Consider the following 19,608-nt stretch of genomic DNA (forward strand, 5'->3'; position numbering starts at 1 on the left):
ATATTCATTATTTGGGAAAATTTGAGTTTTGAATAGTAATTTTGTGTAGAATGTGGAGTTAAAAATAGGATAATTTTTTGAATTTACGTATAAAATATTTTATCGTGTGAATGTATGATTAAAAATGAATATACAGAAAAAAGAATACAAACATGACCAAATTAATTTCAAAGTACATTGGATGCCCGTGGTTTTTGCTACTGAACCCCACTGGCTGAAAGAGAATGATTAATACCCTTACCAAAACCCCATACCCCTTTACAGCTTCACCACTAACATCCAAACTAAAATGCATTCCTTTCTTCTCCGGTCGGTCCTCATGCTCCTGTTGCTGCCATTTAGCCGGGAAATGTACACACGCGCCGCCGTGGGCAAGTGGGACCTACTCCGACACAACATTGGCATATCTGCCATGCACATGCAACTCCTCAACAACGATAAAGTAATCATTTTCGATCGGACAGATTTTGGGCTATCAAACATTTCATTACCCAATGGAAAGTGCAGGAACGATCCAAACGACACCGCTTTCCAAAGGGACTGCACCGCTCATTCTGTCGAATACGACGTCGCTCTGAACTCAATCCGCCCTCTCATGGTGCTCACCGACATCTGGTGCTCCGCCGCTGCTGTCATGCCTAATGGCGTTTTGGTACAGACTGGTGGCTTCAACGATGGCGACCATGCAGTCAGAATTTATAAACCTTGTAATGATGGTTCTTGTGATTGGCAGGAAATAAAAAATGGCCTCGCGCAGAGAAGATGGTACGCCACTAATCATATTTTGCCGGACGGCCGGCAAATTATTATCGGCGGACGACGGCAGTTCAATTATGAATTTTATCCTAAAAAATCGCAGGCGGAGAAAGCCTATAATTTGCCGTTTCTGGTGCAGACGAATGATCCAAAAAGTGAGAACAATTTGTATCCATTTGTGTTTCTCAATGTGGATGGAAATTTGTTCCTTTTCGCAAATAATCAAGCTATATTGTTCAATTACATGAAGGGGGTGGTGGTGAGAACTTACCCCGCCGTGCCTGGTGGCAATCCACGGAGTTACCCTAGCACAGGTTCTGCAGTTCTGCTTCCATTGAAGAATTTAGGAGGAGCTATTGATGCTGACGTGTTGGTGTGTGGTGGTGCACCAAAGGGGGCATATATTAATGCCCAAAATGGTAATTTTGTTCGGGCCCTTAATACGTGCGGAAGAATTCGTATAACCGACCCTAATCCCTTATGGGTAATGGAGACAATGCCTCTAGCTAGGGTCATGGGTGACATGGTATTACTTCCGAACGGCAATGTCTTGATCATCAATGGAGCATCTAAGGGTACAGCAGGATGGGAATTAGGTCGGGATCCGGTCTTATCACCAGTTATTTATCGACCCGAGAATCCCATTGGGTCAAGATTCGAGGTTCAAAACCCGAGTACCAAACCTAGGATGTATCATTCCGCTGCAATTTTGCTTCGTGATGGTCGAGTTCTTGTTGGTGGTAACAATCCTTATGCTTATTACAATTTTACTAGAGTATCTTATCCTACAGATTTAACATTGGAAGCATTTTCACCATCATATTTGAATTCAAACTCCATGAATATGCGTCCACGAATAGTTTCACCCCTTTCAAGGACCACAATTGGGTACCAACAATTGCTCGTTGTTCAATTCACTATTTCGGGCATGCTAAATAAAGATTTGGTTATAGTAACTATGGTTGCACCCTCATTTACAACGCACTCATTTGCAATGAACCAACGGTTACTTGTGCTCTTCGGAAATGTGACAGTCGTGGGAAAATCCTCATATCAAGTTAAGGTTGTAACACCGGATTCAGTTAATCTTGCAGTACGCGGATACTATCTCTTATTCGTGGTTCATCAAGATATTCCGAGTGAAGGTGTTTGTGTCCAAATCAAGTAAATAATTCGACATACATTCTTGTGCAGATTGTATATGAATTTTATAGAATATGTCCAAATCAATATTCTTCAAGATTATGATTATTAGTTATTTTATTGAATAACTTTGTAAGATATAAATATTTTTGGTACAATTGTCAATTATTTGCTAGAATGTGAGGTGGGACATGTGATGTCTGCACGTGTTTGTATCATATACATTGTAGGTGTAACAACCATTAATTCTCTTGCGAGATCCGAAATTGTATTAAACTCTCACGATATTTAAAAAATAAATTAAAAGTTATCCACTCTCAGTATAATAATTTAGTGTTGTCAATTATTATTTGACAAGAAGCAGTCTTGGCGTACAGAATTGACTTCACCAGGGTTATACAGGGCACACAATGGAAGCGAGGAGCGCGCGGGTGGGTATATTTTTGTAATATTTTACTCACATGGGGTGTGAGTAATCTGAAATTTTTCTGTCAAATATTATTCTGTACACAGAATAATTGATTTGGCAATTTCCAATATATTTCTTTAAAGAAAAATAACAACGTTAACAAAAGAAAAATTAAGTGAAGAAATGAGGAAAAATAGTGAACCATAATTGTGTATGAATTTATTAAAAAAAATCTTTTTATTTTTAAATAGGACAATGTTACATGTACATAATTTTTTTTATTTAATCTTTTACCCACTACTCACAATAGGGGATGTAGACTACATTTGGAAATTTTTATATTCACGCAGGCCCCCATGCATTATGAGAGGTGGACAGCTTTCGATATATTCCATTCGGTACAAATGGAATTGTTCTTTTAAATAAAACCGAACATGCACTAACGTTAATTCCACTTCCAACTTCTGTGACTAAAAAAAATGTATATAATTAAATTAGATGAGTAGGTAGGTTTCATGAAAATAACAAAACTTGTTAGTAAATGATCGACTTGATAGGTTGGTGAACTATTTTGCTTGTTATTTATTTGAGTAACGCTATTTAGTTTCACTGGGGTTGCAACTTCAATTTATGTGGCTTTAATGTGGTACTATTGATAAGTGGAATTAAATAATTTATTTAATTTCACTTTTTATTTAACATATCGTCTAGCATCACCTAAATTGGGGTTGCAACCTCAAGAGACTACATATCATTATTCTGTTTATTTTGGTTAGCACTATTGCTCACACATTTTAATCACTAAAAATATCATAATCGTACATCTTTAATACAGTTAACTAAACAATAATGACATAGTAAAAAATCTCATACATTTAATAATTGTACGTCTTTACTATTTAGTACGATTAACCAACAATAATGACAAGTAAAAAATCGTGTAAATGTGATTATTGTACATCTTTAATACAATTAACTAAACAGTAACGACATGGTAAAAAAATTAGCCCCCGCTTGATAGAGATTAAAATCAAATTTTTAACAGATTTTGATAGAAATTAATGAAACATGTGGTTTAAAAGTTGTGAGATCGATAAAATATATTGTTAAAATAAATTGTTTACTTTGACTTAAATTGAAAATTTATATTTTAATTGGTACGAAGCGGGGACTTAATAACATTTTCATCTCAGATTTTGTACCAAACATTCATATTCAACACAAATTTTGTCTTTAATATAGGTCTTGTTCGATCTTAATGCCTATTGAATGCAATGTTTTCAAACCCAAACCAGCTCGGCCGATTAGACCGGAAAGCCATGATCCTGTTAGAAAATCGATTGATTTTATCTTGTAGCCAGAGATACAAAGATTGATAAAAATTCGGTAGTTTTTTCCTCCCGGCTTGCAAAGAGAAGGAGAAGCGCATAGAGAAAAGATACGTCAATAAACGCTTCTTTGACTTTGCGCAAGTTATGTGAAAAATCGTCGATCAACTCAAGCCCCGAAAAAAATGAGATGAAGAGAATGTCGGAAAAGATGAGAGGGAAGCCGCCAACTGCAAAAAATAGAAAGAAAGGCAACAAACGTTTTGACTTCTACAATTACAATGATTTCTAGGTGTATAACATTGTTAGGCCTTTCTATTTTATATGTAGGTTTATAATCTTCTTTTGGCCCATTTAAATTTAAAGTGATATGTGATGAAATAATTATTAAAATATAATTTACAAATATTGAAAACTTAAAAATTTCTTAAACTTAATGTTAACTTTTAAAAAGTTTATATTGATATATTAATTTATTTTTAATTGTTTCTATCTTTATAAGATTTAAATAACTTAATTTTTCGGTTGATCTGTTTTAACTTCTGTTTGAACCTTTAAGCCTTGACCCTCTTCATTTTTCGGGTCCTTGATTCGATTTTGAAAACATTGTTGAAAGTAACAGTGGTTGCATTTTTAAACGAGCATAAGTATAAAGTTATGATTGATTAGTACTCAGAAATTTTTTTTTATAAAAAAAATAGCACTTGTCAATAATCAAGTTTCAATGTGCTAACAAGAAAATTTGTCCGAATCCAACTCTGGAAGGATTAACAATTAATTTGGGTTGATTTCTTTAAAAAAATGAAAATAAAAAATAAAAAGTTGTGCCAATCTTCTACATTTATACATACTTAATTGAAGTTTTTTAATGTTAATGATTATTGAAGTTGTCTGATTAAGGTAATAATGATGTGATCTAGAGAAGTTTTATTTTAGTCTAATTTCTTATTTTTGGTAATTTAGATATTTTAGAACTCTATTTTCCGATTTTGCTGGATTTCTAGGTTTTCTAGAATTTATTTCCTTTTAATATTATTCTAGGTTATTTTCTCATTATTGTAAACAAGACTTATTATGACGAATTAATAGAGAATTCTCTCAAGAAGCTTTTGCTTCAAATTATCTTGTTCTTCTTGAACATCGAACTTATCAAGAATTAATTGTTCTTGTGACATTCAAAACAACGGATGTGATTTCAATTAATTATTTGTAATCAAAAGGTCGGCATATCCATGTAAATGTGTTGGTTGTTTGGTCCAGGTGAAATTCATTGTGTTGCGTAATTAAGAGGTTATTCACAGTGCCGTTCTTGTTGGGTTGCATAGTTCCAATATTGTGGGTTGAGCCCAAAACCTTGTTTTTGACTTTCCTGGGATCCGGTGTCAATATCTTGTGGGTTCGATAACGACCGTGCTAACCGGGTTCACATTATTTGGTATCAGAGCACAGATTCCAAAATCAAGGTCATATCATTTTTCGTTGTTTTTGTTGAGTCTTGTTTTTGTTTTCCGCGATATTTTGGTTTTCTTTGTGTCTATCATTAATTTTGAGTCTTAGATCTAAAATATTGGATAGTTCAATTGTGTTTGTGTTTTGGAAAAAAAAAGGTCTTTTTTTTTTATTTTGTTGTTCATTCGTATGGGTCCCCAAAAAATTGTGTCAAAAAAAAATTTCCAAAATTTACCGACTAATTCATTGAATCAAATATTTTTTTTTGTCGGGTCAAATTCCAGTTCAAGAATCACTTTCTTGAGTTTATAAAAATTCCATTCAAAACCTTCCAATTCAATCCTTTTGAGTCATTGAGTCACAATTCCCACACATCCCAATTGGGAATCAAACAATATGTCTAAAATGATGATTCAGCGATTTGAGAGGATGTTGGTGAAAATGAGGATATGAGAAATAGAATGGATAGGCTTGAAAGGTGATGTAGAAATCTTGGTGATGGAGTTGTGTATCCACCTGGAGGGTAGAACATCAATTAGGAAGCATGTTGATGGTACATTGGATTGTAAGTGTAAATTCTTAAAAATTTGAGACTTGATTAATTCTCACATTGATCGTGGAAATGAATGAGAAGGCAAGAAGAAAAATTGTGAGGTGGTTAGTTATGAGAAAAAAGGAGAAAAGCCACAAGAGAGTGAAAATGTGGTTGAGGGTGAAATTCCGAAAGGGAATTGGAGCTGCAAAAAGAAAATGAAAAAGAGTCTTCGGGAAAGGGAGAGCTGGAAGTGAGCTTAAATGAAGAGAAGTGTGAAGTTGAGGAGCGTTGGAGAAAACTAACGTTTCCCTCCCTAGCTTTGATGATTCTATTTTGCAGGTTACCAAATATTTAATCCCAGAAAATGATCACATTGGAATACTACTCGTCCCAGAAATTGAACATCAGTTGGTACTACATCGGTTGGATTTCCCTTATCTATCAAAAATTGACTTTGTGATTTTCAAGGAGACGAAGAAGTTTCAAAGGCACTAGAGAAACTATATATGTAGAGAATTGATTGAGGAAGATGAACTGAAGGACGATATGGATACATTGGAAGTGACATTGCGTCAAGTGTTTGGGCCAAGTAAAGCAAGGAAGATGCATCATTATTCATCAAGTGGAGTTTTCATTAGAGCATTTCCAACTTGCAAAATTAAGCGTCGAGGCGAGCACATTTTGATCTATAGATGGTGATTAGGTCTACATTCAAAAGAGGAAAGTTCGGGGGTCAAAAGAGGTCCAAATTGCATCTGAGAGGTGACGGGCTATTTCATGTGCTTAAGTTGATTGAAAGTAAAGGCTATAACTTAGATTAGTATTCGAGGACGAATCATCTTGAAGATGGAGGGTCTGATGTGATCTAGAAAAATTTTATTTTTGTCCAATTTCTTATTTTTGGTAATCTAGATATTTTAGGACTCTATTTTCTAATTTTTTACTAGATTTCTAGGTTTTCTAGAATCTATTTCTTTAATATTATTCTAAGTTATTTAGTATAAATAGGTTATTTTCTCATTATTGTGAACAAGACTTATTATGCCGAATTAATGGAGAACTCTCTCAAGAAACTTTTGCTTCAAATTATCTTGTTCTTCTTGAATATCGAACTTTTCAAGAATTAATTGTTCTTGTGTCTTTTAATATAACGGGTGTGATTTCAATTAATTATTTGTAATCAAAAGGTCAGCATGTCCATATGGCTGTATTGGTTGTTTGGTTCGTGATTATTGAGTCAGATCTACCATTCCGGGTGAAATTCATCGAGTTGCGTAATCAAGAGGTCCTTAACAGCGCCGCTCTTGTTGGGTTGCTTGGTTCCAATATTGTAAATTAAGTCCAAAACCTTGTTCTTGGCTTTCTTTGGATCCGATGTCAATATCTTGTAGGTTCGATAGCGACCGTGCTAATCGGGTCCGCATCAAATAATCATTTGAGTTTTTTAGCTGTTACACTAATTGTTGACCCAAAAAAATGTTGCCAACGAAATCTCGATCTTCTCTTTTTCATATCTACACACGTGGCACGGCCATCGATCGAGAAAAGTGTCTGACAACCTTTTGCACTCCGACGGTCAAGTCAGGGCCCGGACAGAGATATAAGTATGGAGTGCAATATTCGGGTGAGGGAAATGTTGTTAAAGTGTTTTAACGTGTTTGGGCATACCTGAAAATGAGAAGGAATACTCATATTATAGAGGTGGAGACAAGTCAAGTGCTTTAATGGGCCTAAGTCCAAGCCCAGTATGAGGTACTTGTATTAACATAACAATGGGTAACTCAGCAAGTGCTGTAGCTGGGCTTTTTAGGACCTCAGCAGCACCTTTGAAGACACCTCGATTAGACCTCTTCTTGTACCTCAATTAGACCACTTTGGATGATCTTTAGACAGCTTCAGGTTGGGTTTAGGATGCACTTCGGCTGAGCCTTGGTAGACCTCTTGGGACCTAGGTGGACTACCTCGTCACTTCAACCATCTTGGAAGGCACCTCAGTTAGCCCTTTAAGGCATCTTGGCTAGCTCCTTGGAGGCACCTCGATCAACTTTTGGGAGCACCTCAGCTAGCCCTTTAAGGTACCTCTAATGACACTCTTAAGAGCTTAAGCTTGGGCTTTTACTTGGTTGCCTCTTGGGCTTATGTTGCCCAACTTTAATGGGCCTCATTTAGGTCCAATAATAAGGCCCAATGTGAAGTGATTTATGGGTACAACAATAGTCCCCCAAGTCTGAGTTGTATCATTCATGTGTGGGTTAGACTTTCTTTGTTCCTACCTTTGTGATACATTCTGTTCGTTTTTCTTATTTAAAATGGTCCTCTTTGGGTTCTAGCTCTTTCTATCGAAGTGCCCCGAGAGCTAATTCCCATGCCGACGTCTTCTTGAGCTCTTTCTGGTGTGCCTTAATGGGCTGGCGTGCTTGAAGTGCCTCTATGAGCTGATTTTCATAGAAGTGTCTCTTGGGTCACTTTCTTTTTCAAATTGCCCCTCTTGGCTCCTTTTCTCTTCACTGATATGCCTCAGGAAGTGTCATATATTCTGTTGAAATTTCGACAGCATCTCCTCTATAATATAGACTAAACCAATCTTACAACACAATACAATATACTCACAGCACATATACCAAATAAACAAAAGGTTCATCTACCCCTCCAAATACTCATAAATATGAGGTGAATAAAGACATTACATTTTCCAAGATATAACACGCAAAGAGCCTATCAGGCTTATCATAACAAGTCATATGTTTGTGACGTGTACCAGTGCTAGTAAAAATAGTGTCATGATATGCTAGTAAGTGAAGCAACAATAATATTGTGTGTATGCTAACAGTGATCAAAATAGTCTCGCATGTCCGAACATATATATTCACATAATAATGGGGACTTAAAAGCGAAATATTAAGAAATTGCACAATCACTTATTATGGACGTTGTCTGATGCCTTAAAGCAGGTTGAGTCTTTGGCTCTAAGGTGTAGATGAAGGAGCTGAAGTTATGTGCCGAAACAGTTGTGCATTTTGCTAAATTCTAAGGACGGAAGCTGAGGTCCCCATTTTCCGAAGCTCTTTAGCTTGGTATGCCATTTTGCTAAAACCTAAACTTTATTCATTAATATTTATTAAAGTATTAGCCTATTTCTCTCTTCGTATTTAATTTTTATTATATCATTTATTAACAGAGAAGTTTCAAATTGTAAAATTATTTCTTTTTAAATTTGTGGGTCATATTGAGGTCCTAGAAAGCTCAATATTATATAAGAATCGGTGCTCATTGTTTATAAGTCACCGAAAGCACTGTAAGGGTTTGGATTGCACCATAAGTCAACCAAATTTAGTAAAAGGCCTAACTCGTGATAGAGAGTTTGGTAACAGAGGACGTCGATCATTGGTTGATATCGAACTTCCCCGATTATATCGTTGGTACACTCGCTTCCCTTTTACTTATTGCTTTTGTACTTGTACATTTTTGTTTGATCGACTTATTCATTCTCAACTTATGTAAATTTAAATAAATCTTCGAAAAAGTTTTAAAAGCCAACTTACCCTCCTCTTGGGCTTTCAGTTCGAATCTAGCTAGCGACTAGACCTTGGTCATATAATAGATGGATGCCTTTATTTTCTAGTTTTCAAATGACTATCCCATTCCATTGTTGGTAAATACGGATTATGATCCACTCTTGATAGCTAGACTTGTCTATTTATCTATATCGACTTTCCATCAATTACTCGTAGATCAAAAATTTAAGTTAAAGATATTGTATAATAAGCATCTTTATAAGCATGATCATATGACCAATTATATAAACAATTTATAATTTTTTCCAAAGACTTTTCATAGGATTTGTTTTAACAGATAAATTTATTAAGTCAAAATTTTTCAAAGAAGAATAAATGAGTTTATATAAAAAGGACGCATTAATATTTTGAAATAAGATATACTGACTGAAAAAATTATAAATTTTGATTTTAATTCCGATCGGACAAGTGTTTATTCTTCATTCATCAAGGTCAAGGTGCACCTTACCCCAAATATACCATACGCTAAAACTCGAGAGGAACTCTTGACCCTACAAAGGTACAACGAAAAAGGCATGGAAAATCAGGCTGAAAAAGACCGCTGGTAAAAAACATTATTTTTTTCGAAACAAAATTGAGATTTTAGTAAAATCACCGGAACAAATACAACGTGACACTTGCCAATAAAATAAAGAATGAGGGGAAAATTATCTAGTGGGCAGTAGGTTTTCTTTGTTCTCTCAAATCTAGGGCTTTTTGTTGTTCTTCTAGTTCTAAAAGCTAAAAGCCTCCCCCTCAGTTATCTGGGTTTGTTTCTACTCCGATTGAAGAAGATTTTTTGGCGGCCTCACTCAGGTGGGTTTCCTTGTAAATGGTTTATTTTCTTGGAATCTTGAAGTTTATTTTTGTTATTATTTTTTTTTTCCTTTGAATTTATATGTCCATTTTATGGAGATTTAAAGTGGTTGTAATGATTTGACTTGAGATGGCGGATGTGGACCCGGAGAAGAAGGTAGGGGAGGAGGAAGAGACGATAAAGGGTGGGGAGATTCTGTTTTGTGGGACCACTGCTTGGGATGCCGTCGGTCGCCGTAAGGTACCGGCCGAATGGAATTTGAATTCACCGACAAGGCTCCGGCCTCTCATGGGCGTCGACATTCGTTTCGTGGCTTCTGGTTGTGGTGAGAGAATGTTTCATAACTTTATTCTGTTTTAAGTATTTATTTTTTTTACTCCTTTTGATGTAGTACTTCGTACTGAAATGACGTCAAAGGAGGTTCTTGATTTAGTTTTGTTTTCTTTCAGTTTTAGTTACTTTGCACAATTTTTCAAATTTGAAGGGGTGTTTGCTTATTGTAATGTGCTAATCTGAAATGTAGTGTCTTGCCATTGCGTGGCACTGGACGTTGAAGGGCGTTGCTACACGTGGGGTCGCAATGAGGCATGTTAAGTTTCTTTTAAGTTAAAGATATTGTATAATAAGCATCTTTATAAGCATGATCATATGACCAATTATATAAACAATTTATAATTTTTTCCAAAGACTTTTCATAGGACTTGTTTTAAGAGATAAATTTATTAAGTCAAAATTTTTCAAAGAGGAATAAATGAGTTTATATAAAAAGGACGCATTAATATTTTGAAATAAGATATACTGACTGAAAAAATTATAAATTTTGATTTTAATTCCGATCGGACAAGTATTTATTCTTCATTCATCAAGGTCAAGGTGCACCTTACCCCAAATATACCATACGCTAAAACTCGAGAGGAACTCTTGACCCTACAAAGGTACAACCAAAAAGGCATGGAAAATCAGGCTGAAAAAGACCGCTGGTAAAAAACATTATTTTTTTCGAAACAAAATTGAGATTTTAGTAAAATCACCGGAACAAATACAACGTGACACTTGCCAATAAAATAAAGAATGAGGGGAAAATTATCTAGTGGGCAGTAGGTTTTCTTTGTTCTCTCAAATCTAGGGCTTTTTGTTGTTCTTCTAGTTCTAAAAGCTAAAAGCCTCCCCCTCAGTTATCTGGGTTTGTTTCTACTCCGATTGAAGAAGATTTTTTGGCGGCCTCACTCAGGTGGGTTTCCTTGTAAATGGTTTATTTTCTTGGAATCTTGAAGTTTATTTTTGTTATTATTTTTTTTTTCCTTTGAATTTATATGTCCATTTTATGGAGATTTAAAGTGGTTGTAATGATTTGACTTGAGATGGCGGATGTGGACCCGGAGAAGAAGGTAGGGGAGGAGGAAGAGACGATAAAGGGTGGGGAGATTCTGTTTTGTGGGACCACTGCTTGGGATGCCGTCGGTCGCCGTAAGGTACCGGCCGAATGGAATTTGAATTCACCGACAAGGCTCCGGCCTCTCATGGGCGTCGACATTCGTTTCGTGGCTTCTGGTTGTGGTGAGAGAATGTTTCATAACTTTATTCTGTTTTAAGTATTTATTTTTTTTACTCCTTTTGATGTAGTACTTCGTACTGAAATGACGTCAAAGGAGGTTCTTGATTTAGTTTTGTTTTCTTTCAGTTTTAGTTACTTTGCACAATTTTTCAAATTTGAAGGGGTGTTTGCTTATTGTAATGTGCTAATCTGAAATGTAGTGTCTTGCCATTGCGTGGCACTGGACGTTGAAGGGCGTTGCTACACGTGGGGTCGCAATGAGGCATGTTAAGTTTCTGCTGAAAGGCTATTATTTTTTCTATCATAATGTTGGTCCTTCCATTTCTGTGTTCTTTTGCATTATGAATTAAGCAGATTCACAACTGTAATGTGCGCAGAAGGGGCAGCTTGGTCATGGAGATACGATTCAGCGCGATAGACCGACTGTTGTTTCAGAATTGATTAAGTCAGTTTCTGTGTTCTTTTGATTTCCTTTTTAATTGGATGTTGTGATTTTCTGATTTCCCAATTTTTGCTTTGCAGTTCCTAAATTTGCAATCTTTGTTATAAATTTACTATGCACTCATACATGGGCATGTAAATTATGCAATTTAGCATTTTGGGGTGTCCTTTAGGTATATGAGGTTTAGGAAAGGCCTGTAAGTCCATATATTTTCTAGTGAACTGTGATAATCCTTTCGCAGAAGAAATATATTCAATTGGAGATAAGGGAGATTCTGAATTATCCTGGATGAGGCATTGTGCTATCCTATATTCTGTTAATTCTCTTCTATCTCCCCATTTTTCAGGCATAAAGTCATTAGAGCAGGGGCTGGAAGGTGTCATACTGTGGTAGTAACCGAAGATGAACTCTCTCTTGCTTTTGGTTGGAATAAACATGGGCAGCTTGGTTCAGGTTCTGTAAAAAATGGTGGGTTCTGAACTGAATACAATCTTATTTGCGAAATCCTGGTTAAGACTCACATTGCCTTAAAAGAGGTAACATCAATCAAGTTTATGTGGTTTTCAAAACTGAAATGCCAAAATGACTGACCATTAAACTAACAAGAATTTTCTAGAACGAGTTGCTACAGTTTTTATTTTTTATTTTTTTAATATTAAGAGCTAGTTTCAATTTTTTTTTTTTTTGAAAGTCAAGACCTTGTTTCAAAATTGCTGCTAATCGATTCATTTCAAGTTTTAATACAACTTTTACAAGTATATAACTAATATAAGCACTTTTTTTCTGTTTAAAATTCTCTATTATAAGTTCAGGTCATCTTTCCTTACTCTTTTTCTGTGCACTTTTTTGGAAGAGGGTTGCTAAGAGTTGTTTCTGAAGGCTGTTATGAATGAAACATTAATGCCTTCCAAAATGCATTTTTCCCTCTTTTATTTTCAACCACACATTTTTCAATAAAATAATATTATACGTAGACCTAAAACTTTTACTTATTTTTAACAACACATTCTTCAAAAAATAACTATTCCAGAATACATTTTTTCTCAAAATTTCATTATAATGGAGCCAAAATTGGGGCTAAACTTGTTAATCTGAAGAGAACAAAGATCTATTTCTATTAAAGAATTTTGTAGTTGGATTTTGAGAATCTTTTGGGAAGGATGCATAAGACACGAGGTAATAGTATTTGTACATGGGTTCACTGATGCGGTTCAGATGCTTGGTTGTTGTAAGTCCTGAAAGTGAGTCGTCTCACCATGAGAAGACAATTCATTCTATCATCTTGATGACACAATGGGATACATGAAATTCAGAGGAATAGAATGTCAATGTGTATGATTTTGGAACTTGTTGAGGAATGAATTTAATTAAGCAGCGAGTATTGTATAAAGTACAACGTATATCAGATCCCTAATACCGACTTACTGTAACCATTCTCTGTTTGCTGCGACAATGTTGTGCAGAAGTTGAACCATCTCCAGTTCGTTGCCTCGTGTCTGAAGTCAAAACTACTGCTTGTGGAGGTGATTTTACAGTATGGTTAACATCCACAGAAGGAGCTTCTATATTGTACGATTTACAGTCTTCTTGTGTTTTCTGCTAAATAATGCATTTGTATTCAAGATGTTGATTTAATGGACATTTTCTTTCTCAATAATCCATGATAAATAATCTGATTGAGATCTGTTTCACACTTTCCAGGACTGCTGGTCTTCCACAGTATGGTCAGCTTGGCCACGGTACTGACAATGAGGTATGGTCAAGGGTCCTAAAATTTCTTGTTCACCATGGTCATTCGAGAGTACTTTTACCTGAGAGTCTTTTTATATGAATTAGTTTGTGTTGCATGGTTATTGGATGTCTATGACCTCAAGATTATTGTCCAGTAGTCTTTCTCACTGGGAAAGTACGCTTGACTTTTATTGATTCTCTGTTTAGCTTTTTTGCATAGCTTGGTTATGCAATTTCTCTTTGTTTATTGTACTTTTAATTGGTTATCTTTTAAACTTTGCCTTGCCATCATGTTTAACAGCTAGCATATTCAATGATGAGTTTTGCACTTTTCTAAAATTGACTGTTATTCTTGAAGCTGTTTGCTTTTGTTTCTGGCTATGATGGGTTTCATCTTGATGTGAAGTTGCTGATGCATATGTTTCTTTTCAGATGTTTGTAAAGGGATGCTTAGTTCTGAATGCTCATTTTTTCATAGATCTTGAGAAAAATTTATGAGCTTGACAAAATCTTATCATATAGAGTATTACAAACAATGATGCCCGGAATCTTAAAAAATGGCGAAGTACCCATGTCGACACGACATGACATGGATACCGACATGGGATATGTGTCAGATTCTCGGTTTTGAACTCGGACATTGCTAGAAAAGGGAGAAAACAATGGACGGTGAAGTATTGCTTCTGGCTTGCGTTTGTAGCGGCAACAACCATTTGTTTTGAGTCTTTTGATAGGAATATGTAGAAATTTATGGAGGATTGCAGCAACATTTGCAAAATTTTGCAGAAAGGGGAGCCCAATGAAGAAGTTAATGATATGAGGGAATTTCCATAAATAGTTGGGCTGCCCTTCACTAAGTGTATTTTTCCAATAAAAAAAGAAGAAGAAAGAAATGAAAGAATTAAGTGGTTTAAAAGTCAACAATTCATACTGCCATAAATTAGGGGTTATCTCTAAAGGTTTTATTATTTATTGTAAATGGCATGATTTGTTGTTTGCTTTAATTGAATCATTTTTTTAGGAAAAAAATTATAAGACGTATCCCCATACGGGTATCCAAAATTCGGATTTTTTTTAACCGTATCCCCATATCTTAATTTTTAAAATGAGAAGAATTCGACTCTTAGATATGTACCCGTATCTGACACCTGCACCCGAGTCCGAGCATCATAGATTACAAATTTAAGAAACTATTGCCTGCTTTCATCCTCCTTCAAGAAACAGGAAAGTTAAGTTAAAATTGTAACCTTTTCGGATTTAGTTCTAATTGCCATTTGTTCTTTTTGCCTGACAAGGTAGGGCCCAGTAAAATAATTGTATTTTAGATTCTCTGTACTGGGTTGGTGTGGTCATTGCTTGTGTCAAGAAATTTCACTTTTTAGTGCATATATATGTATGAATATATATGTATGTATATGTATATGTATATATATTTTTTATGTAACTAGATTATGCTATTTTCATTGGCAGTACAATACTAAAGATAGCTCTGTGAGGCTTGCTTATGAAGCTCAACCCCGTCCTAAAGCAATAGCCTCTCTCTCTGGAGAGACCATAGTCAAAGTTGCTTGTGGAACAAATCATACAGGTTCATCTGCAACTACCTTTGCCACCATGCTTCTATTTTTACATCAGTTATCTGTTTCTTGTGTGTTTGATACGTAATTCCCATTTGATTGAGTTCTCCAGTGGCAGTGGATAAGAATGGTCACGTATACACGTAAGTTTTGCTTCGCATGTGGTATATTTATTTTTTCTGTCCACTCAATTTACTTTACAAAGCATAATCTTATGATGCATTTCTGATTTTTTATGCTGAACAAATAACTAGGTGGGGCTTCGGTGGCTATGGAAGGTACTTAATATAGATTTCAGTTGTCATGCAAAGTAATTTGTTCTTTTCCTTTCTTTTTTGTCATGAAATTTAATAGCTACCTACTGATTGCAGGCTTGGACATAGAGAACAGAAGGATGAATGGGCTCCTCGACGTGTTGATGTTTTCACAAGACATAATATTCTGCCTCCTGAGGCAGTAGTTTCTGCTGGTTCCGCCAATTCCGCATGTACAGCTGGTATGATTCAGACCTTGCTATATGTTTGCTTATGTAATCAAGTTCATCTTGTAGAGTAGGACATAGATAAGGTTCCTAAAACGCTGTTACTTTTGGGAAAGGGGCTATCAATCTATTCCTGTATTTGTTGGTTATTATGATGACAAAATCATATTCCATTGTTCTATTCCACTCTATAGAAAGTAGGTAAGAGTGTACTGCTGGGACTTTTCTTTATCTAAATATTGACAGTTGGCATCCATTTATAGCCCTTGTTTGAATCCCATTTTGGGGGAAAAAATGAATTTCTGAACAGTGTATTGATGGGAATGTGTGGTAAAAAAAATAAGGAAAAGCTTTGAATTTACGTGTAATATTATTTTATTAAAGAATGTGTTGTTGAAATGACATTAAAATACTGTTGAAAAATGCATTTTTTTTTCCCAAGAATGGGGCTCAAACAAGGGCATATTATCTATTTTTAATTCCTGTCTCTTTGTTAGGAATTAAATTATACGAAGTGTCTAATTCGATAATTTTCTATCCTTGAATTGTAGAAGTTTATTGTAGTGAACTCTGTTTGTGACTTGTAAAATGGTGGAAGACTTGTTGAAAATTATATCAACATGTCATACTCTGTATGTCGTCTTTTTTTGTAATTATAATGATGAGGTGAAGAGTGTATTAGTTATCAATAGCACATAGGGGTGGCAATGGGTTGAGCTGAGCCGGCTTGGTCCTTGCCTATACAAGTTTGGCCCTAAGCTCGTGGTCTCATGGACCAGGCCGATCGAGCCCTGAAGTTTTTTGGAGGGTTTTCAGTTCTTATAATAATAATAATAATAATAATAAAAAGCTCATTGGCTCAGGGCGCTTGGCCCGTTACCACCCCTGCTTCATATGGTAGGGACGCAGAGAGTTCTATTCTTAAATTCTTTTCATTCACATTCTTTGTGTATGTGTCAGCCATGTCCCAAACGGGTAATTTTAGGAAATTTCTTGAAAGCCATTGAGTTGGCTGGCAAAATTTGATATGAGAATTCAGCTTGAATTTTCCTCTCTATGGTTATACTTCATATCATCCCCTAACCTCGGCCATATGATATCTTCACGCCAGCCATATGATGACTACATCTGTGCCATAAAGCTGCTTCTGAATCTTGTAATTCTGAAACTGCTATTAATTTATATTTCCAGGAGGAGGACAGCTTTACATGTGGGGCAAGATGAAGAACACGGGGGATGATTGGATGTATCCCAAGCCTCACATGGATTTAAGGTTCTTCTTCCTCTATCAATTTGAATTTCGTTGGAATATAGAATGATTTACAATTTTGTCTTTGAAAATGAGTTTTGATGTGAAAATTTTCATGAAAAAGTAAAGAGAATATACCACTAAGCTGACGTTCTTTTACAGCGGCTGGCATCTACGCTGTATGGATTCTGGCAATATGCACCACTTCGTTGGAGCTGATTCCTCTTGCATAAGCTGGGGTCATGCTCAATCTGGAGAACTAGGATACGGACCCAGTGGACAAAAGTACATGATGCTTTTAATATATGAATTTATGCATGTTAATTATATAGAGGCATAAGCATACCCTTGTAAATTTATGCATCAGCTTTTCTATTTTCTTGTTTTATCTTCTATTGTTATATTTGGGCCTCTGGCTTCTGTCTCTCTGCTTTGTAGATCTTCTGCAGCTCCTAAAAAGGTAGATATTTTAGAGGGAATGCATGTTATCAGGTTTGTATTATTACAAAACTATATTATCTTGGGACTTCTTGTTATCAATAACTTATTTTAGGCCTTTTGTTCTTTTAGTGTTGCTTGTGGATTTGCCCATTCCATGGTGGTGGTTGATAGAACCAATATAGCGAATCTACTTGAACAGGTAAACTTTTTGGCTCTAAAATCTGATACCTTTCTGGATTCAACATGTAATTGACCTCAAAATTTCAACCTCCCAATTCACGAAGTACTGAAAAATTGGTATCAGTTTGCATTTCCGGTCTACATTATTATTGGTTAGACTTCAGAATTGTCATATGCGTCCATCCATGTGATAGATTTGGTATGCGTGAATAAAATTTGTGATCTGTGAACAGTTAGTCTGAACTGCAGACTCCTTGACTAGTTTTCACAAATGCAATCTGGTTGGCACAGGTTACCTTTCTGCACGTGCATAAATCTGATTTTCTTTTCTTTTTATTTCTACTTTTAGTTCTATGTGGTCATTTTTTGTTGAGGCTCTGATTTTTTATTTTCTTTTGGGGGGTTCTATAATTTATTGACAGCTTGAAATATATGATGGCAAAGATGCTGGCGAAGGTACTTCTCTAGTATTTATTTCAGAATTTAGTCTTGACTAGTTGAAGATGCTCCAAGATTTATTGCATCTATTTGACAAGGTGCAGCAGTACTTCTGAATATCTTATATAATAACGCTAATATCTCTATGCAGCAGTGAATGAAGAACTTGGGAGTGGAACTTCTGTTCCTAACAAAGTTAACAAAAAGGGTTCTGTTAAGAAATCGGAAAACTCGAAAAAGAGGAAGAAATTGGAAGACTCATCGGATGAGTCCGAAGACAGTGAAGATAGTGAATCTGACAGTGATGACAGTGAAGGACAACTGAATGGGCATGCAGAACATGGAAAGAAACGAGGTGGAAAGGCTTCGGGCAGAGGACGTGGCAAAGGTGCTGGTAAATCAGCCACAGAAAAGAAAGGCAGTGGTCGGGGACGGGGCCGCCCCCCATCAGCAACTAAAAGCTCAGAGTCTGCAGGGGGAAAAGGATCAGGGAAAAGAGGAAGGCCTAAGAAGTCATGAGGTTTGGTTTTTCCTTGTCGACATGGGACTTTTGTCGTCCATCGAAGAAGTGTATTATGACTATTTTACATTTTTTCTTTCGGTATCTTCTAATTTTCCCAATGCAGTGGATTGCAATTAAACCTCTCAAGGGAAAATGTCAATCCTTAATTTATTACATTGATTTCTTGTATCTTGGAATGCTCGACTGTGTTGTTTGTGCGAGAGAAATGGAAAAGAAATGCTGTTTCTTCCTGTGCTTAATTTTTTGTTTATTCTTTGCTTCTTCTCTCTTTAGAAATCTGGTTTGATTACTGATCGAACAGAGCATTTGAAATAGCATTGCCTATATGATCGTCGTGATCTCACTTTGGATGCTTTTGTGATTTTGCTACTGTTTCATGAATGTTTAGCGAATAGACTGCTAATGCTCGACCTTTCGATAAATGAATCTCTTGCACCATTTTTGCCATTCTTTCGTTATTCAAAATAATTTATATACGTTGGTGGATTAAATTTTCAGGGAAGTTGAAGGCACCAAAACTGCGGCCCTAAACTTCCTCCAGGTGAGGTGGCGGAAGATGCTACGCTGATGTGTGTGTATCCTGAATTTGAGAGCAAAACCTGAACGAGGGTCCCATTGGTGTGCATCCAGTATGAATTGAACCTACGAATTCGCTGTCGCTTTTGGCTCAGGCTACTTTTGCTTCTGGGAAGGGCTAGCTTGCTGTCTAGCCCGTCGAAGTTTGCAAGAAGGAAGTTTGCGCTTGATGCAAATGGTTAAAATATCGTCTGCTTTTTTTCTCAATAAAAAATTAGACGTTGAAGTATGAAATGTTTTACACTGTTCATAGTTGATACGATGGAGCAAAATATGAAGTTTTCTTTGCTAATACTGAGTTCATCGAACTAATTATGGCTACATAATATGTTAAGATATGACAAATATTTGCATTATTTCTTACGTTGAATGCAAAATTGACTATAATGAAAATTGGGTAATGGAACACATTCTTCTTAAATAT

At 35.8% G+C, this 19,608-nt stretch overlaps 2 protein-coding genes across 5 annotated transcripts; both read left to right on the forward strand.

Annotated features, from left to right (window-relative positions):
• Nucleotides 1-227: 227 nt before the first annotated feature.
• On the forward strand, nt 228-2,156 carry LOC111394453 (aldehyde oxidase GLOX1-like). The gene has a single exon (XM_023020282.1). It carries the CDS (start codon nt 290-292, stop codon nt 1,922-1,924), a length of 1,635 nt encoding a protein of 544 aa, XP_022876050.1. The 5' UTR covers nt 228-289; the 3' UTR covers nt 1,925-2,156.
• Nucleotides 2,157-9,804: 7,648 nt separating this feature from the next.
• On the forward strand, nt 9,805-19,441 carry LOC111394454 (protein RCC2 homolog). 4 transcript variants are annotated; one of them, XM_023020284.1, is made up of 18 exons: nt 11,037-11,222; nt 11,353-11,548; nt 11,747-11,808; nt 11,924-11,991; nt 12,335-12,456; nt 13,452-13,557; nt 13,690-13,741; nt 15,190-15,307; nt 15,409-15,439; nt 15,551-15,574; nt 15,668-15,792; nt 16,969-17,050; nt 17,189-17,311; nt 17,465-17,518; nt 17,597-17,666; nt 18,070-18,103; nt 18,237-18,605; nt 19,107-19,441. In XM_023020284.1, exons 2-17 carry the CDS (start codon nt 11,353-11,355, stop codon nt 18,602-18,604), a joined length of 1,635 nt encoding a protein of 544 aa, XP_022876052.1. In that variant the 5' UTR covers nt 11,037-11,222; the 3' UTR covers nt 18,605; nt 19,107-19,441. The 4 variants fall into 4 exon arrangements, with proteins under 4 accessions (XP_022876053.1, XP_022876052.1, XP_022876051.1 ...); XM_023020285.1 differs by lacking the exons at nt 11,037-11,222; nt 11,353-11,548; nt 11,747-11,808; nt 19,107-19,441 and adding exons at nt 9,805-9,990; nt 10,121-10,316; nt 10,515-10,576 and having other exon boundaries at nt 18,237-18,847; XM_023020283.1 differs by lacking the exon at nt 19,107-19,441 and having other exon boundaries at nt 11,038-11,222; nt 18,237-18,847.
• Nucleotides 19,442-19,608: the final 167 nt, after the last annotated feature.

Source organism: Olea europaea, chromosome 5 (assembly GCF_002742605.1).
Source record: "Olea europaea var. sylvestris chromosome 5, O_europaea_v1, whole genome shotgun sequence".
NCBI classification, from domain to species: Eukaryota; Viridiplantae; Streptophyta; class Magnoliopsida; order Lamiales; family Oleaceae; genus Olea; species Olea europaea.